Consider the following 16,633-nt stretch of genomic DNA (forward strand, 5'->3'; position numbering starts at 1 on the left):
ACATTACCACAGACTTTAGTGAAACAAAAACAAACTTCCTGAAAAGTCCTAACTAATTTACAAACCATTTAATCAGTGGCGGACCCAGAAGTTATTTGCTGAGGGTGCGGATAAGTGGTTCAAGCATATTTTCAGGGAGTGCGGTCGGGTTTTTGCCTGAAAAATACACAATTTTTTTTTTTCAAAGGGTGCGCCCGCCAACCCTGGGCTTTATGTAGGTCCGCCCATGCATTTAACCCATTCATTACAACCGTTGTTAACCCCGAGAACACCCTTTTTGACTTATAAACACGTATGAAGTGTCTAAACAAACAACTTTGCCAAGCCATGTTTAAGTTGTGCAATGTTTCACGTCTGTACCGGTTAGGGTTAATAATTTCCACTACACAGGCGAGGTCCATGCTAATTAACTTTCACATGGATGATCATACATAAGAATATAGAACAGTAATCACACATACGAAAGCTCTCGAATATCGACTTGAATCCCAAACCAGATTTTTTAAAAACAAAAGCCTTGGCTCATAACAAGTAAACTACTACCAAATCAAAAACAGAAAGCTAGAGAATATAGTCGGCTCTGACGACATTCTAAAGTCAACAGAATTCACAAACAATTCCATTAAAATCTGCATACTTACAACAAAAAAACATCTAAAGGATAATCGAATGTCTCGTAAAATTTAACCTCTATAATCTCAAAAGACTTTCTAGTTTCCGGCAGTTAACCATGCGTCGGCTTTTCCCTTTTAATAGTTGATATGCTTTCGCTCGCACCCATCTAGCCTTTGCATCACCTGCATGCATCAAAAACCCAATAATCAACTGCAATAGGAACATATAGCTCTTAATAAACCAAACATGTCTTTTACCTTTTCATCTTAAACAATTTTGTTTCTAACTTCTTCCAGTTTCTTAAGAATTTCTGCTGGAGTTCTATCCAATTCATCTGCAATTTTCCGCTGTATGTCTAGCGGCAATGTCGGGTATTGTTCACAAAGATCCCCGTCAATCACATCCTGCAAAACGAGACCAATTTTTAACGTTACTCAAGCATCAGGTGAAAAAAATCCAGATGGATCTATACTTTAACAGGAAAAAATTGGTAATTACCTTAACAGGAAAATAAGCGGATCTATACGCCATGTGGTCTCTTCCACACAAAGGTGGATGTTCCTGTCGCATGTGCATCTCCAAGTGAGAAAAGAAGTCCACGTCATCACGTGACGTAAACGCCAACAACGCCCCTAAACTGCCCATCACCGTTCCATACATCACACACTCGGTACCACCTGGAATTAAAGACGCTTTCTGCATACACGTCACCACATCACCAACGTGAAATTGCACAATCTCTTCAACCTTGTTTGGTGCTCCGTTAAGCTTCCCCTGCTCCCACTTAATCTTCCCGCCAGTTGGATCATCTTCGATTTCATCCGATACGTCCTGTGGCAGCCGCACAAAGTAAATGTTTCCGAACTTGTCGGCACCTGCCATTGTGTCGAAGTCTACGTGGTATGCTGATGTCAGCCATCTTGGAACAGAGTCGTCAGCAAATACGTATAGCTGGTTTTCATCGCGTCTGTACTTGCAGTAGTGAAACGACTATAAAAAAACAAACACACAATAGTTAGAATAGAGTTCTAACAATACATGTAATGATAAATTGTAGGTATGCCATTTTTGTCCCTGAGGTTTGGCCAGTTTCGCAATTTCGTCCAAAAATTTGTTTTTTCGCATCTGGATCTAAAGGTTTAAAACCTTGTCATTTTCATCCGGCTCGTTAAGTCCATCCATCTTTCTTCGTTAAGTCAAGGGTATTTCCATCTTTTTCGTTAACTTAAAGGGCAATTCGCTTTTTTCGGGGGTATTAGCTCTTTTTACATAAAGTGAATAAGACCAAATTGCCTTTAAGTTAGCAAAAAAGAAGGAAATACCCGACTTAACGGAGAAAAATAGATGGAGTTAACGAGCCGGATGGAAACGGCAAGATTTCGAGCCTTTTGGATCCAGATGCGAAAAAACAAACCTTTGGACGAAAGTCGCAAAACCGGCCAAACCTCATGGACGAAAATGGTTCTGAAATTTTTAACCATTTGTGTTTCATCTCAAATGGGTCAAATAATAAAAACCTAACTAGTAGTTAGTTCTGATTACTAAAATAATATTGTTTCAACCAGACCCATTACCCGACCCGCCCCTGAATGTCTCTTTCATAAATTGATTATAGAATGTATCTAGTGTGAATAATAGAATAGAAAACAAACCTCTTGAATGTCTCCGACATAAATTCGATCACGGTACGTATGAATGGAGTTGATTGTATTCGGGAACAGCTTATTCTCACACTTTCTAAGCAGTCGTCTTTTACCCAAATCATAAAGCCGAAGAATTGACCCGATTCCAGCAAGCAGTCGTCCCTGAAACTGGCATAACGCAAGCGGAACACCGTCAACTTGGGTTTTGTGCAGAAGTTCAAGCGATTTTCCATCTTTTACGAACCGGTAAATATGAATATATCCAGCTGTCAAAGATCTTTTGGGCCAAAACTGAAGACCCTTTGCTGTACCCACAGCTAAAAGGGTACCGTACTCTTTATCGTGGAAATTCACAGTGCATATACTGAACGCAGCCTCGTTGTCTTGAAGCTCTAGAAGACATGTTGTCTCGGTTGACTTAGGGTCAAGAACCCGAATACAAGAAACCCACTTATCCGATTCAGCTTTCGGATACCCGTATTGTTCATCAGATAACGGGTCATCTTTGTCTTCATCATCACCGCCATTTTCTATTTCCATTTTCCCGTTTTCTCCCTGACCCGCAGCCTCAAAACATTCCTTTTTAGCACTTTCACGTAATTCAGCAGGAAAAGCACCCTGATCACTCTCGATCGTTACCAGAAGTTTCTTTTTCGGATGGAACACAAACTTTCTTGGAGTATACCTCAACGGTATAGCAGTTTCATTAAATGTCTCGCCTAATCTTTCGATTGTGAAAACTCTTAACGCATCCCCAGCAACCGCTACCACACCTTCAGCACACTGATCAGATGAAAACGAGGCTGCGTATTCGAGTGTTTCGTATGAAAGCGGCGTCAAAAGAAAATGACCCTGGTGAACGTAACCTAACCACGGTCTACTCGACAAGCAAAGCATAGCTCGTCTTCCTCTCACCAGAATCGAGAACAGTTTAGGAGCACGGAGTCCGAGAAACCGAGACCGTGCATCCGAAAGCTGGCCCGTGACCATGTCCACAACGGTCCTAAACAGAACCCCACTTTGAAGACCCGCGTTCAGAAACAGGCTAGCCGGATGGTCCGCACCATCTTCACCACCTGAAGAAGCCTGAACCTCGAGAAACAGAAGTGACTCAGGAGGTGAAGAAACACTTTGCAGGCTAAGAACCTGCATACAGTCCTCGGGATCTAAGGACAATATCCGGATGGTATTATCGTACGATCCCACAGCTAGAAAACGAGATCTCTGCCTTCCTTCGGGTATCGGAGCGATATCCAAACACGCCACGTCACCAGACATTTCGTTCTTCTCAACTTCCATCAACTGTCCGGTCATATCCACCTCGAAGTATATAATCTCCCCTCCACTCAACGCAACCACCACCTGAAGTCGATTATATCCGACCTTCACGATAGTTCGTTTTCCGGGAGTTCTCCACTCGTTAACACGCCCGTCTTCCCTGATGTGTCTAATACCACTAGGATGTACTTGCATTAACGAATCATCACCTATTAATGAAACAGCAAGTGAAGGTGTGGTGTCGAGAAATCCACTGTCGCTAACTTCTTCTACAGTTTCTCCAATAGAGAGAACAAGAGTCGCATTCGCAAAAGAAACGACGATAAAAGCATCGAACTCATCGTTAACGTTCTTTTTAACTGTCCAAACCGCACTGGGAACCCCAGGAAGCTGTGAAACAGCCATTTCACTGATGGCAAGTCCGGGTCGTAAAATTCTAAGAGAAGAACGAGGGCCTCGGCCACAAAGTGTGAATATTTGAGGGGTTTCTTCTTCGAAAAGATTTACAACTTTCATATCCATAATGGGCATCAGGCTCTCCACTTGGTCAATTCTAACAAGATTTTTCAACCCTCTAGGCTTAAAAAATACCGGCTGGAATCCTTCATCGGTTTCCATTAACGTAGCTGATGATGACTCTACATCAGGATCAGCACCTATAGCTTGAAACTGATACAACGCATGATTCCCAAACTCAGAAGCAGCAAACAGAAAACCTAATTTCATGACACACATGGCAGATGTCACTGGTATGGTATCAAAATACTTAATTTTCAGCTCCGTAACACGCTCGTTATCATGATCAAGTGTAACTTTGAACACATCCCCATATTCAGTCTGCAGAAGAAAGAAAAACATAGATTTCTGCTTATGCATAGTCGCCGAAACAATAAGCACCCCACGTTCAGCCGGCAAATCCGCTCGTCTAGGAATCACAGCACGAACATCCGGATGCCCCTGATTCTTATAAATAACAAAATTCTCCGCACAAACAAGCACCCCACTCGGTCCATCCCCACCACCAGGAACCGTCACCAACATATTCGCCCCATTATCCACCTGCTCCGACCACTTCCTCGACACATGATTCAACCCCAAATCCAACTCATAAAACGTCAACACCTTCTGCGCCTCATTCGCAGCCTGCCCAGTCGAATCCTGATCCGCCTCCGAATAATCCAACTCAATCGCCGCAAATATCGGATTATCAAACCCACAGTCCACCCCAGCAATCGAGTACGTTATTGTATGCGACTTATGCGCCTCTAACGGCGACGAAATCGTTAACCTAGCAGCCGTATCCCTATTCAACACATAAACCAACTTCTGTTTCTCACAGGCACCAATCATAACCGCACGACCTTTTGGATCGATAGCTAAATACTGACCGGGAACTATCCTCCGGCTACCGGACTTACCGAACGTCTCCTGGTGAATTTTATCAAACACATTCTTCTCCTTATTGTAGTCTAGAATAACAATACGGCCGGAATCGGAACCGACAACGATATAGTCCTTTTGAGCACCGGTTAACCTAAAGTGAGCTAGAGATCTAATGGCACCGAAAACATCAACGGAGAGTATGGTTTGGATCTTACCGTTTTCGTCGGGGCGGAGGAGCTCGAGGACTTTGCCGCGTGCGACGACGATTTCTTGGGATTTGTTGCCGCCGGAGAAGCTGCCGTTGATGGCGCAGACGATGCCGGTGGCTTGTTGCAGGGTGAGATTGTAGAGATACATGCTGGTGAAACCCTAGATTGTGAAGTGGGAAATTAGGGCTTATAATTGGAAAACGAGAGGGGTCGGGGTTTTAGACTGAGGCGGTCACTTATTTAAATAAAAATGATTTTTTATATTACGTATACTCTATTCGTTTTGACTGTGTGTGTGATAACATTACATGGAGACTGTATATATATATAGAATAATATAATACTATACTTGAATACATTCTAGATATAACTAGTCCAACAATTATTTAACTAGTCTAATAAAGCAGTTTTTTTTTTGTCCCAGTTTGTTCAGGATTAAGGCACAAATCTAGAAGAGCGTTAAAAACAGGCCCAGAGGCTCGAGAGCTACTCGTTATCGGCTCGGTTAAAAGCTCGAACGAATCGAACCTTAACGAGCCCGAGCCCGAGCTCGAGCCTGAAATAGAGCTCGTTTAGTTATCGAGCCCGAGCTCGAGCCTGAAATAGAGCTCGTTTAGTTATCGAGCCCGAGCTCGAGCTTGAGCTTCAAAAAAACATGACGAGCCGAGCTCGAGCCCAGTCGAGCTCGGGATCGGCCCGGCTCGTTTACACCCCTACGCGTTCCAAACAAAATCTGTAAAAAATATGGCAATGAAGATGGAAAATTCATCAAAGGATTTAGTAAATGAAGTTGATATGCTTGATGCCTAGTTTGATTCTTGTGAAGGAGTTGTAATAAATAAATATTAAAGATGACATGGATGAAAGTGTTTACTTCAAACATCAATATCCCACCCAATGGAGGCAGGTAATTTATATAATTTTGTGTCTTCCAAGTTAGTTATTAGGCTAATGTTCAATTGGAAGCTTGCTTTTAAAATCATGATGCGGTGATAAGATCACATTGCTGCATTACATGATGCGTGCACTTAGCGCGTCCATAGGAACACCACACAACACGCTATTTAAAACCAAGATTGGAAGTCTGAATTTATATCTACGTTGCAGGGTCAGTGTGGCTTAAATTGTCTCTTGAACATGTGAATTTTGTAAAGCCTGCAGTAAAGGTAAAATAAACTGTGATTCATCTTAAGGATATGATAATACAATATGTTTGACTTTACTGTTTTTGTTTACTCATTTAGGAAGGATTTTGGTACAACATCATGCTGAACCAACATACGTTATGCAGCTCGTGTATGTATTGGATCCCTGAAACTAATCATACCCTCCCACCATCGAGTCGGTGTTGCTTCTTTCGTTGTAAACAATAATGGCGACGTTGGTTTTTTCATTTTATATGTAAATTTCACTAAAAGATTTAATGTATAGAAGCATACTCTTTATGTGAAACTGAAATTATATCATGTTTCAGGTTTTTGTGGTTCAAGAGAAAAGTGGAACAGGGGTCTGGAAATTACCAACCGCTACCGTTGAGGAGGTATGCACAATATTTTTTCCATTAATGTATTTGGTTCATAGTCCGGTTTAGGATTAAACAGTTTAAACTGGTCCGGTTTTCAGTTATGTTTATTACCGTTGAACACTGGTACTTGCATTTCATAATCTGTATTCTATTTACAGGGAGAAGATATAAGTGCAGCTGCCATCTGGGAGGTGAAAGAAGAGGCTGGAGTATATGTTCTTGACTTTAAACATGCAATAATATGATTTTACTAATAACTGTTTTTTTTAATTATTCTCTCCAGATTGAAATACATCAATTGTCATTCTTATAATCAGTGGATGGCAGTTGAAGAATATGCCAAGCAGCCCTTTGTAAAGAAGCACAAATCTTTTGATTACATTGCTAAAATATGCATAGCAAAGAAAGATAACAAATATGTTGGATTTTCTCCATTGCTTACAACAACTGCTTCATCTGCCAAAAAGAGTTACCTGTATTCTAATTAACGGGTCCGGGTTGGGTCGGGTCCAGGTCAGAACAGGTTTCGGGTCGGGTCAGTTTTTTTTTCTTTTTTTATGATAATGATGACTATTATGCAAGCCGATTGCGAGCGAGCCACGAGTTTATTACAACCTTACAGACAACTACTTTTTTTTTGTATTATTTGATGTGCTTTTTAGAAATTGACTTTACACCATTGTGCTCATAAATATTAATAGTGATCTAACCAAAGTTGCATGTCATCATATGGCCAGATAACAAAGTATCGGACCGAGAACCTAAATGATCTATTGCCAATTCAATTTACTTGGTTTTCTCGGTTTCAACCATTCTTTACTCACCCTTAGCGGCTATGCTTTTCGGGTAGTCCCGCAAATCATGAAACAGGCTGGCTAAGTTTTAAGTTTTATCTATACTTGCCATGACATGATAGTATGTTTCAGTAGCCAAAAAAGAAGGTTAAAATGAAGCATATGGGTTGTGATAGAAGAGGGTGAAACTGAATACATAGAAATGAATTAATAGCTGTACAACAGTGATGCATATACGCATCATTCTATCTGAAGAATATCAAGACACAGCTCAGTTACAAATGTCTATGTATGTATGGCAGCTAACCTCCTCATTCAACAGTAATGCGTATAGCATGTACGAGGAAAGGTGTTTAGATGGCTGTTGAGACGTAACGACCCTTGAATAGTTAGATACGGAAGGATCCAATCTCCAGAAGCGAACGGGCCTGAATTTCCTAGAAGACAATCAACAAGTCCCCATATGCCAGCTTTTCTCCATGACATGTTGTAATGATCAAACCCAAAATTGTAATAATATTTCAAAATAGGAATGTCGATCCAATCATATACGATAACTCCAATACGCAATAATTGGAGTAGGCATATGGATTTCATCGATTTCCCGTTTTCTGGCCTGAAAAAAAAAACGTAAATTTCAAAGCATGAGCATCGGTGTTCAATCAAGAACTAATGATTTAAAGAAACCGAGAGATCAAACTTACTGCATTCCATCCAAGTAAGCGCGAGTAGTCCCATTAAATGCACCGGATAAAGATGTCACACTTAGTACCCAGTTTTCAGACATGTTTTCATATCCCTTGAACGCCTGCAAATGCACAAACCATATTCATATTTCAAAACGAACCTCAACCACCATAAAACGAAAATGTCGACATCACCCCGAATCAAAAACAAACCTTATCAGCCAACATTTGCTGCAAAACCCGTATCACCTGAGCTCCGGCCGAATGCCCAACAAAGTGAATAGGATGATCTTCATCCCATTGAGGGTAGTGCCCTAATATATATATAACCAAATATTGTCAATTTTCTTTATAATCCTCTAGAATATTGACTCAAAACAAAGAGGGTCAACTTTTAACTTTTTAATCTAACCTTCTTCATATATCCTTCCAAATTGAGAATGCCCACAAGCCTTACTATGTTCTTCACCGTAATCCACCTGTCCACCTTTCAAGTAATAGAACAATTCTCTAGCCCTAAAAAAAAAAAAAAAAAAAAAAAAATAGAACCCAAAAATCAGAATCCAAATATCTTACATAAACATAACAAGATGAAGAAAACAAAATCTGGGTACAAAATTAACAAGAAACATGTCATAAATAATACTGGTTAATGAACCCAAATCAAATCAGGCACAAGAACCTTCTCATCTTTCTTCTCAGCCCCAGCAAAATAAGACAACCCACCTAACCTCTGTAACAAACCAAGATTGTTTAAAGCAACAAACTTTACAACAAAACCAACCACTTACCCCTTTACCAAATCCAAAGATCCCATGAACCAACACAATGGGTGGCAAATCATTATCCGAATTGACAGACCCAACATCCCTAATCGATGCTTCAATATTCCACCCAACATCCCGAATTGCCGGATGTTTGATGGATCACTGGAGAAAAGCTTGTGAGTCTTTGATTCTCTGAAAGTGTAAGTGTGTGTGTGTGTGTGTGTGTGTGTGTGTGTGTGTGTGTGTGTGTGTGTGTGTGTGTGTGTGTGTGTGTGTGTGTGTGTGTGTGTGTGTGTGTGTGTGTGTGTGTGTGTGTGTGTGTGTGTGTGTGTGTGTGTGTGTGTGTGTGTGTGTGTGTGTGTGTGTGTGTGTGTGTGTGTGTGTGTGTGTGTGTGTGTGTGTGTGTGTGTGTGTGTGTGTGTGTGTGTGTGTGTGTGTGTGTGTGTGTGTGTGTGTGTGTGTGTGTGTGTGTGTGTGTGTGTGTGTGTGTGTGTGTGTGTGTGTGTGTGTGTGTGTGTGTGTGTGTGTGTGTGTGTGTGTGTGTGTGTGTGTGTGTGTGTGTGTGTGTGTGTGTGTGTGTGTGTGTGTGTGTGTGTGTGTGTGTGTGTGTGTGTGTGTGTGTGTGTGTGTGTGTGTGTGTGTGTGTGTGTGTGTGTGTGTGTGTGTGTGTGTGTGTGTGTGTGTGTGTGTGTGTGTGTGTGTGTGTGTGTGTGTGTGTGTGTGTGTGTGTGTGTGTGTGGTTCACGCTGGTGGTCTTTCAGTCGTGTCTTTCAGTCGTTCACGCTGTCGGCGTACGCCACCAACTTCTCCACCACCTCCCACTCAGTATATATATTTATGTAAACCATCACATGCCTCACACACACACATATACACAACTAAAATGGAATCTCCCTCCACCGTATCCACCTCCATCGTCCTACCTCTCTTCCACCACCACCATCGCCGGAGATTCTTCCTCCGATCATCTTCCTTTTCCTTTTATACTTCATCTATTCATCCAGATCACCGGAATCCTTCTCGTTCTGTCTCTTCCTTCGTCACTCCTTCAAACCCTAGGTTACAGTTACAGTTACAACAGTTTGGATCCGGAGTTAACGGTAAATTAAACACCGTTGGGAACAGAGGAGGATCGGGTAACGGAGAAGATGAAGAAGAGGATGATAGGGTGGAGAGAGCGTTGCGATTGGACGGAATGATCCCTGGCTCTTCTAATGAGTTTGTTGAGAACTGAGTTGATCTGAAAGAAAGTTGGGGGTGGGTGGGGTTGGGGGTGGGGTGAGTTTGTTTTGTTTTTATAGAGTGGAAAAGATGAAGGGTAAATTTGTCATTTTACATCTACTTAACGGAGAAAACTAATCGTCATCCACTCCAGGGACTATCCGAGTAACAAACTGTCAAACCACAGGGAGCACCGATGTAATTTTCAAAAGTTAGGGACTATAGATGTTATTTTCCAAAACCACACGGACTATCCGTGCATTTTACTCTTAACTTTTTCAAAAAGTTATAAGTTGTTTTGAAAAGCTAAGCCAAACATGGCCTGAGAACTGAGAAGAAACCCTAGATTCTAACCCGTTCCTTTTTTCTTCTGATAACCCGTTCCTTTTTTCTTCTGATAACCTGTTCAACCCGTCCCTTTTTCCTTCTAAAACCAAATTGACCCGTTAACTTATTTCCCCAGTGTAGAATGACCCAATTGAACCAACGAATTATTGCAAGAAAGCCCAATTTAACCCATAATAATTAAATTAGGGTCCAAAATGACTCATGTTTATGCATTTAGGTCAGAATTGCCCCCTACTAATTATCAATTGGAACAGTAGTAATCTAGTGCTTGGATTCAACATACCCTAATGATGATGATTGTAATTAACGAGTTAACACCAACCCGCGCGTTACGGCGGGGCATAACTAAAGCTAAAACTGTATATAGAAAGCTTTAAAAACCGACGAAAAGTGTTTGTGACATAAACCGACCCATTTAATTGCGCTTGTTGACCTTTTTACCCTACCCGACTGAACTACCCATCTAAAACACAATGCATATAGTTTTGACTTGCAAAAAAGAAACATATTAAAGATACAAATTAACAGTCGTATTAACTATTAAGAAAGTATGGCAATAACCTCCTTGTCACTATAGTATAACAAAGGCCTCCACGAACAAAAAATTCAGAAATACATTTCTAAAACAATGCATGCACCTTCCTTGGTTATATGTATAGAATTCATATATATATAAACAACCAAACGTGACAAAGGTTGTTAGTGCACGATGTCTAAAGCCTACGTCTTAGTCTTAGTTATGCTTGTATAGGGTCTAGGGGTCAAATATGTCAATTATGTGTAGTGCAGGGGGCTGAATGTAAAAGTTATGATTTAAGGAAGTGATTCCGCTTGAAATGACATGTTATCATTTCAAGCGAAATCAGGAAGTTGTGATTCCGCTCGAAATGACAGCATATCATTTCAAGCGAAATCAGAACCAATATATATATGTGTGTGTGTGTGTGTGTCTGTTTCTCATTTGGTACCGATTTGCAAGTTGTAAGCCGAACTGCTGCCAAACTTTTCAGTGCTCAATTAATGAGAAACAATGTTTAAAGTGATATTCTGTCTATTTCTACTCCATTCTCTTTGATTCAAACTGTTTGTGTGATTCCGCCATATAAACAGTGGTATTTTGACTCTGATTGACTCATTAGATTGTCAGTATCGATCCTACAAAGTTCCCCACACCCTCATAATACAAACACCACAATAAACGATGGAGAACCACCCGACACCACCGTGGACACTGGAAATACCGAAGTAATAGTCCCCTATGGCTTTGGGTTCTTCCTTGTTGTTCTGTTCCTCGTCATCGCCCTATGCTACGGGTCTTACAACTATAAGAACGGCATGTGCTCTCGCCCACAACTGCGAGCCGATACCACCATGGCTTCCGGTTACACAACCAATCACCGTCATGCCGACGACGATCACCCCTTTAATTTCTGGCCAAGAAACCAGAATCGTCGCCCCTTTTCGTTTTGTAATTGGTAATCCTCATAATCTAGAATTAATGTAGTAACTCAGATGCACAGCTTGCAATATATATCGATTCAATGGGATATCTGTGTGGTGTCGGTGTCTTCTACTTCTTCTTCGTATTTGGTCTCGTCGTCAATCTCATTCAGGTTGCAAAATCTACTTATGTGGATGACAATGTGCCATCTCTTGGACTATTTACAGAAATATTTTATAAAATGATGCAGGACGTTGCTGATGATATTGACATCTTTGTTGCCCTCAATCTTATAAAATGATCCAAGTGAATATTGTGTCTGGTTTTATGGCCCACTGCTGACATCAGTTGGTTCCCGATGTCTTGTTATATGATTTACTAATTGACAATCCACTTGAAAGTAGACGTGCCATTGGGGCACTTGTGTAAGATTATGTTATTGCTCACAGTCTCACAGGTTGTGAAGGTGATACATCTCAATTCATATTCTTAAGTGTTGCAATACTCAAATTAAAACTGGTCTTGATCGAATTAAAGTTGTTAGAATTGTTCGAGTTAGGGGGTAGGGATGGTTATCACTCACCACCCATTTATCACTCACAACATCCAATCAATTTCTGCCATGTCATCAATCATTATTCCCTCACTCACAACCTTTTTTAGGTTAATGCCCATCACTCACAACACCCAACAATAAACCCTCACTTCCCCTCACAACCTTCCATTTATCACGCGTCAATAATATCACGAGAATTCCATTTCATGCGTTAACTTTGAGGGGTGGCGGTGGCTTGTTTGTTTCCATCATGCGTCAAACTCAAATATCACGGGGAAAGATTCCCCCACCCCGGGTCCCCTTAGTGAATGATGTACATTGAAGAAGAGTAAGTTGTTTAGGTTAATAAAAGTTGCAGGTTTGATATATGAATCGAAGAACGAAGAAGTATTAAAAGTTGCAGGTTTGATATATGAATCGAGGGAATGAGGGTAGGGTTGTAAACGAACCGAACGAACACGAACAAGGCCATGTTCGTGTTCATTCGTTAAGGAAATTAACGTGTTCGCGAACTGTTCACGAACGCATACCGAACATAAGTTTATGTTCGTGTTCGTTTGTTAAGGAAATTCAGTTGTTCACGAAAAGTTCATGAACACTGGTCTCGAACACAAACAAACGCAACCGAACATTTAACTTGAAAAAAAAACATAGTTATCCTTAAACATTGGATATAAGTAGATAAATACAACCATCAAATGATAAATCAAAATACAAGAAGTCTACTAGACTACCAAACGATGAATCAAGTTTAACTAATTTAGACATAATTATCCCCAAAAATGTCTTAGAATGTCCAAATTTTAGCTAACTTAGAAAAATAGGATTTCAAGTTTTCAATATGTTTAGATAAAAGGTTTATTATTAATTATTTTTTTAATATAATCAAACGAACACGAACGAACGTAAACGAACATATTACCGAACGTTCACGAACGTAGTCGAATGAACGAGACAGTGTTCGTGTTCGTCCGCTAAGCTAACCGAACGAATTTTTTTGTTCGTGAAGCTAATCGAACGAACATAAACGAACTTCCCGCCGAACGGTTCACGAAACGTTCACTGAACGTTTGGTTCGTTTACAGCCCTAACTGAGGGTGAGGTTTGATTTGAGAGAGATAAGGGGTTTTTCGATCATAACAACCCTTTTAATTTGAGTATTGCACATATGGTCCCTGTTGTTATAAAGTTTTACAAAGAGGGGTTTTAGCATAAAAAGTTAACTGAGTTTAGCTTAAAGGACACCGCCCGTTAATGATTGCAAACATAAAGGACATGGAGTGTAATTTTTAAAGTTAAAGGACAGCACCTGTCGAAACATTGAAACATAAAGACGAAAAGTGCAATTTAGCCAAAATTAAATGCTTCAAAATGTTAACCCAATATCACTTTGTATACCCAGATTCAAAAAAATAAAACATGTTAAGCACGATTCAAGAAGGAAATAAACGACAATCATGGCAAAGGCATACGCTTGAATCAATTGTGTGGTATGCAAATTTACAAAGAAAACTAATGATAATAAAAGAATCGTAATTAAAGAATGAAGAAACGACGTTCATGGACAGGAAACTTCGTAATAATATAACATAACGCATCAACGTAATTACAAAAGAAACATGCTTAAACTGAAATGAATGTTGAATACTGCGTGGGTGTTTGGGTTAGCTTATTTTGGAGCAACTTATAACTTATTGACATATAAAAGTTAATAAGTTGTTTTTAGAGTGTTTGGATTAACTTATATAAGTTATTTTTGTGTGTGGAGAAGTTGTTTTTGAGAACAGTTTTCAGACATGTTTTCATATCCCTTGAACGCCTGCAAATGCACAAACCATATTCATATTTCAAAAAGAACCTCAACCACCATAAAACGAAAATGTCGACATCACCCCGAATAAAAAACAAACCTTATCAGCCAACATTTGCTGCAAAACCCGTATCACCTGAGCTCCGGCCGAATGCCCAACAAAGTGAATAGGATGATCTTCATCCCATTGAGGGTAGTGCCCTAATATATATATAACCAAATATTGTCAATTTTCTTTATAATCCTCTAGAATATTGACTCAAAACAAAGAGGGTCAACTTTTAACTTTTTAATCTAACCTTCTTCATATATCCTTCCAAATTGAGAATGCCCACAAGCCTTACTATGTTCTTCACCGTAATCCACCTGTCCACCTTTCAAGTAATAGAACAATTCTCTAGCCCTAAAAAAAAAAAAAAATAGAACCCAAAAATCAGAATCCAAATATCTTACATAAACATAACAAGATGAAGAAAACAAAATCTGGGTACAAAATTAACAAGAAACCTGTCATAAATAATACTGGTTAATGAACCCAAATCAGGCACAAGAACCTTCTCATCTTTCTTCTCAGCCCCAGCAAAATAAGACAACCCACCTAACCTCTGTAACAAACCAAGATTGTTTAAAGCAACAAACTTTACAACAAAACCAACCACTTACCCCTTTACCAAATCCAAAGATCCCAACACAATGGGTGGCAAATCATTATCCGAATTGACAGACCCAACATCCCTAATCGATGCTTCAATATTCGACCCAACATCCCGAATTGCCGGATGTTTGATGGATCACTGGAGAAAAGCTTGTGAGTCTTTGATTCTCTGAAAGTGTGTGTGGGGTGGGGTGTGTGTGTGGGGGGGGGGTGTTTTCAGTGAGTTATTAGGTTAGGATGTAGGAGTGGTTAGACACTTTTTGAAAGTAGTAAACTTCAAAATCAACGAATGAGAGTGTGTCATCTTAAAGTGGTAAACTATGTTTAAAAGTGTTGCTAATGGTTAGACACTTCATGAATTGGTAAACTATTTAAAAAGGAAAAAATGTGTGATTGGTTGAGATGACATGGACCCCACCCCACACACCCCCTCTCTTTCCTACCCTCCCTCTCCCCGCATCAGCAACCCATCACCGAATTGACAAACTTTGAGTGGTAAACTTATGTTGGCGGTGGTGTTCCCAATTGGTAAACTAAGTTTACCGCTTGAAACTGCACCCCACTCCATATATTAACTTTTTGAAAAGATAAAAAAAAGTGTTTGGGTGAACCTATTTTGTGGGGCGAAGAGTCAATAAGTCACTCCATTGTCACTTATTAACCTTTGAGTAAAATGCATGGATAGTCCCTGTGGTTTGACAGTTTGTTACTCGGATAGTCCCTGGAGTGGATGACGGTTAGTTTTTTCCGTTAAGTGAATGTGAAATGACAAATTTACCCTTCATCTTCTTCACTCTATAAAAACAAACCAACACCACCCAACCCCACCTTTATTTTTGTTTCCCCACCATTAGCCATCAACCACCACCCACCTACACCACAAGTAACCACCTTCACTAAAAAAATTATTTACACAAAAAATTCATAAAAACAACAATGTGTTCTCATTAAAGATGATCAAGAAGAAGCATTAAAATGCAAACTTTTTCAAGTTTCAAGAATCTTTGAACAAAAACTAACATACCCTCTTGCAAATGTTCTGGGATCCTTTTCAATTTTCTGAAATTCATCATTATCTTCATCATCGTGTCTGATCGCCAGAGCTTCAAGGGCTCTTGCGACGTTAATTTCACTCTGGTGGTCTTTCAGTCGTTCACGCTGTCGGCGTACGCCACCAACTCTCCACCACCTCCCACTCAGTATATATATTTATGTAAACCATCACACGCCTCACACACACACATATACACAACTAAAATGGAATCTCCCTCCACCGTATCCACCTCCATCGTCCTACCTCTCTTCCACCACCACCATCGCCGGAGATTCTTCCTCCGATCATCTTCCTTTTCCTTTTATACTTCATCTATTCATCCAGATCACCGGAATCCTTCTCGTTCTGTCTCTTCCTTCGTCACTCCTTCAAACCCTAGGTTACAGTTACAGTTACAGTTACAACAGTTTGGATCCGGAGTTAACGGTAAATTAAACACCGTTGGGAACAGAGGAGGATCGGGTAACGGAGAAGATGAAGAAGAGGATGATAGGGTGGAGAGAGCGTTGCGATTGGACGGAATGATCCCTGGCTCTTCTAATGAGTTTGTTGAGAACTGAGTTGATCTGAAAGAAAGTTGGGGGTGGGTGGGGTTGGGGGTGGGGTGAGTTTGTTTTGTTTTTATAGAGTGGAGAAGATGAAGGGTAA

The 16,633-nt window shown here is 40.3% G+C and overlaps 2 protein-coding genes, 1 long non-coding RNA gene and 1 pseudogene across 3 annotated transcripts; 1 reads left to right on the forward strand and 3 right to left on the reverse strand.

Annotated features, from left to right (window-relative positions):
• Positions 1–474: 474 nt before the first annotated feature.
• LOC110908663 (spliceosome-associated protein 130 A) lies at positions 475–5,428 on the reverse strand. Its single transcript, XM_022153619.2, has 4 exons — positions 2,268–5,428; positions 1,114–1,605; positions 873–1,019; positions 475–797 (listed from the first exon to the last, which is right to left on the reverse strand). Exons 1-3 carry the CDS (start codon positions 5,274–5,276, stop codon positions 882–884), a joined length of 3,639 nt encoding a protein of 1,212 aa, XP_022009311.1. The 5' UTR covers positions 5,277–5,428; the 3' UTR covers positions 475–797; positions 873–881.
• A 597-nt stretch (positions 5,429–6,025) lies between these two features.
• LOC118486516 (nudix hydrolase 6-like) lies at positions 6,026–7,141 on the forward strand. The gene is made up of 5 exons (XM_035983011.1): positions 6,026–6,035; positions 6,236–6,294; positions 6,603–6,668; positions 6,812–6,862; positions 6,971–7,141. The coding sequence occupies exons 1-5, from the start codon at positions 6,026–6,028 to the stop codon at positions 7,139–7,141; spliced, it is 357 nt and encodes a 118-aa protein (XP_035838904.1).
• A 454-nt stretch (positions 7,142–7,595) lies between these two features.
• Positions 7,596–9,892, reverse strand: LOC110906936 (annotated as a pseudogene).
• Positions 9,893–14,175: 4,283 nt separating this feature from the next.
• LOC110905591 lies at positions 14,176–15,136 on the reverse strand. The gene is made up of 5 exons (XR_002573251.2): positions 14,940–15,136; positions 14,784–14,881; positions 14,576–14,679; positions 14,377–14,477; positions 14,176–14,285 (listed from the first exon to the last, which is right to left on the reverse strand). It is a non-coding gene; the product is annotated as an uncharacterized LOC110905591 (long non-coding RNA).
• Between the last annotated feature and the right edge of the window lie 1,497 nt (positions 15,137–16,633).

Source organism: Helianthus annuus, chromosome 14, assembly GCF_002127325.2.
Source record: "Helianthus annuus cultivar XRQ/B chromosome 14, HanXRQr2.0-SUNRISE, whole genome shotgun sequence".
NCBI lineage: Eukaryota > Viridiplantae > Streptophyta > Magnoliopsida > Asterales > Asteraceae > Helianthus > Helianthus annuus.

What these genes read in the sequence shown, in the direction of transcription:
- LOC118486516 (XM_035983011.1), top strand. An exon ending in CAACCGCTACCGTTGAGGAG is followed by an intron (nt 6,669 to 6,811) that starts GTATGCACAATA and finishes TTCTATTTACAG; the next exon opens with GGAGAAGATATAAGTGCAGC. An exon ending in AGGTGAAAGAAGAGGCTGGA is followed by an intron (nt 6,863 to 6,970) that starts GTATATGTTCTT and finishes TCTTATAATCAG; the next exon opens with TGGATGGCAGTTGAAGAATA.
- LOC110908663 (XM_022153619.2), bottom strand. Translation starts at nt 5,276, where the DNA reads ATGTATCTCTACAATCTCACCCTGCAACAAGCCACCGGCATCGTCTGC. An exon ending in ATGTCGGAGACATTCAAGAG is followed by an intron (nt 1,606 to 2,267) that starts GTTTGTTTTCTA and finishes GTTTTTTTATAG; the next exon opens with TCGTTTCACTACTGCAAGTA. An exon ending in CCGCTTATTTTCCTGTTAAG is followed by an intron (nt 1,020 to 1,113) that starts GTAATTACCAAT and finishes CTCGTTTTGCAG; the next exon opens with GATGTGATTGACGGGGATCT.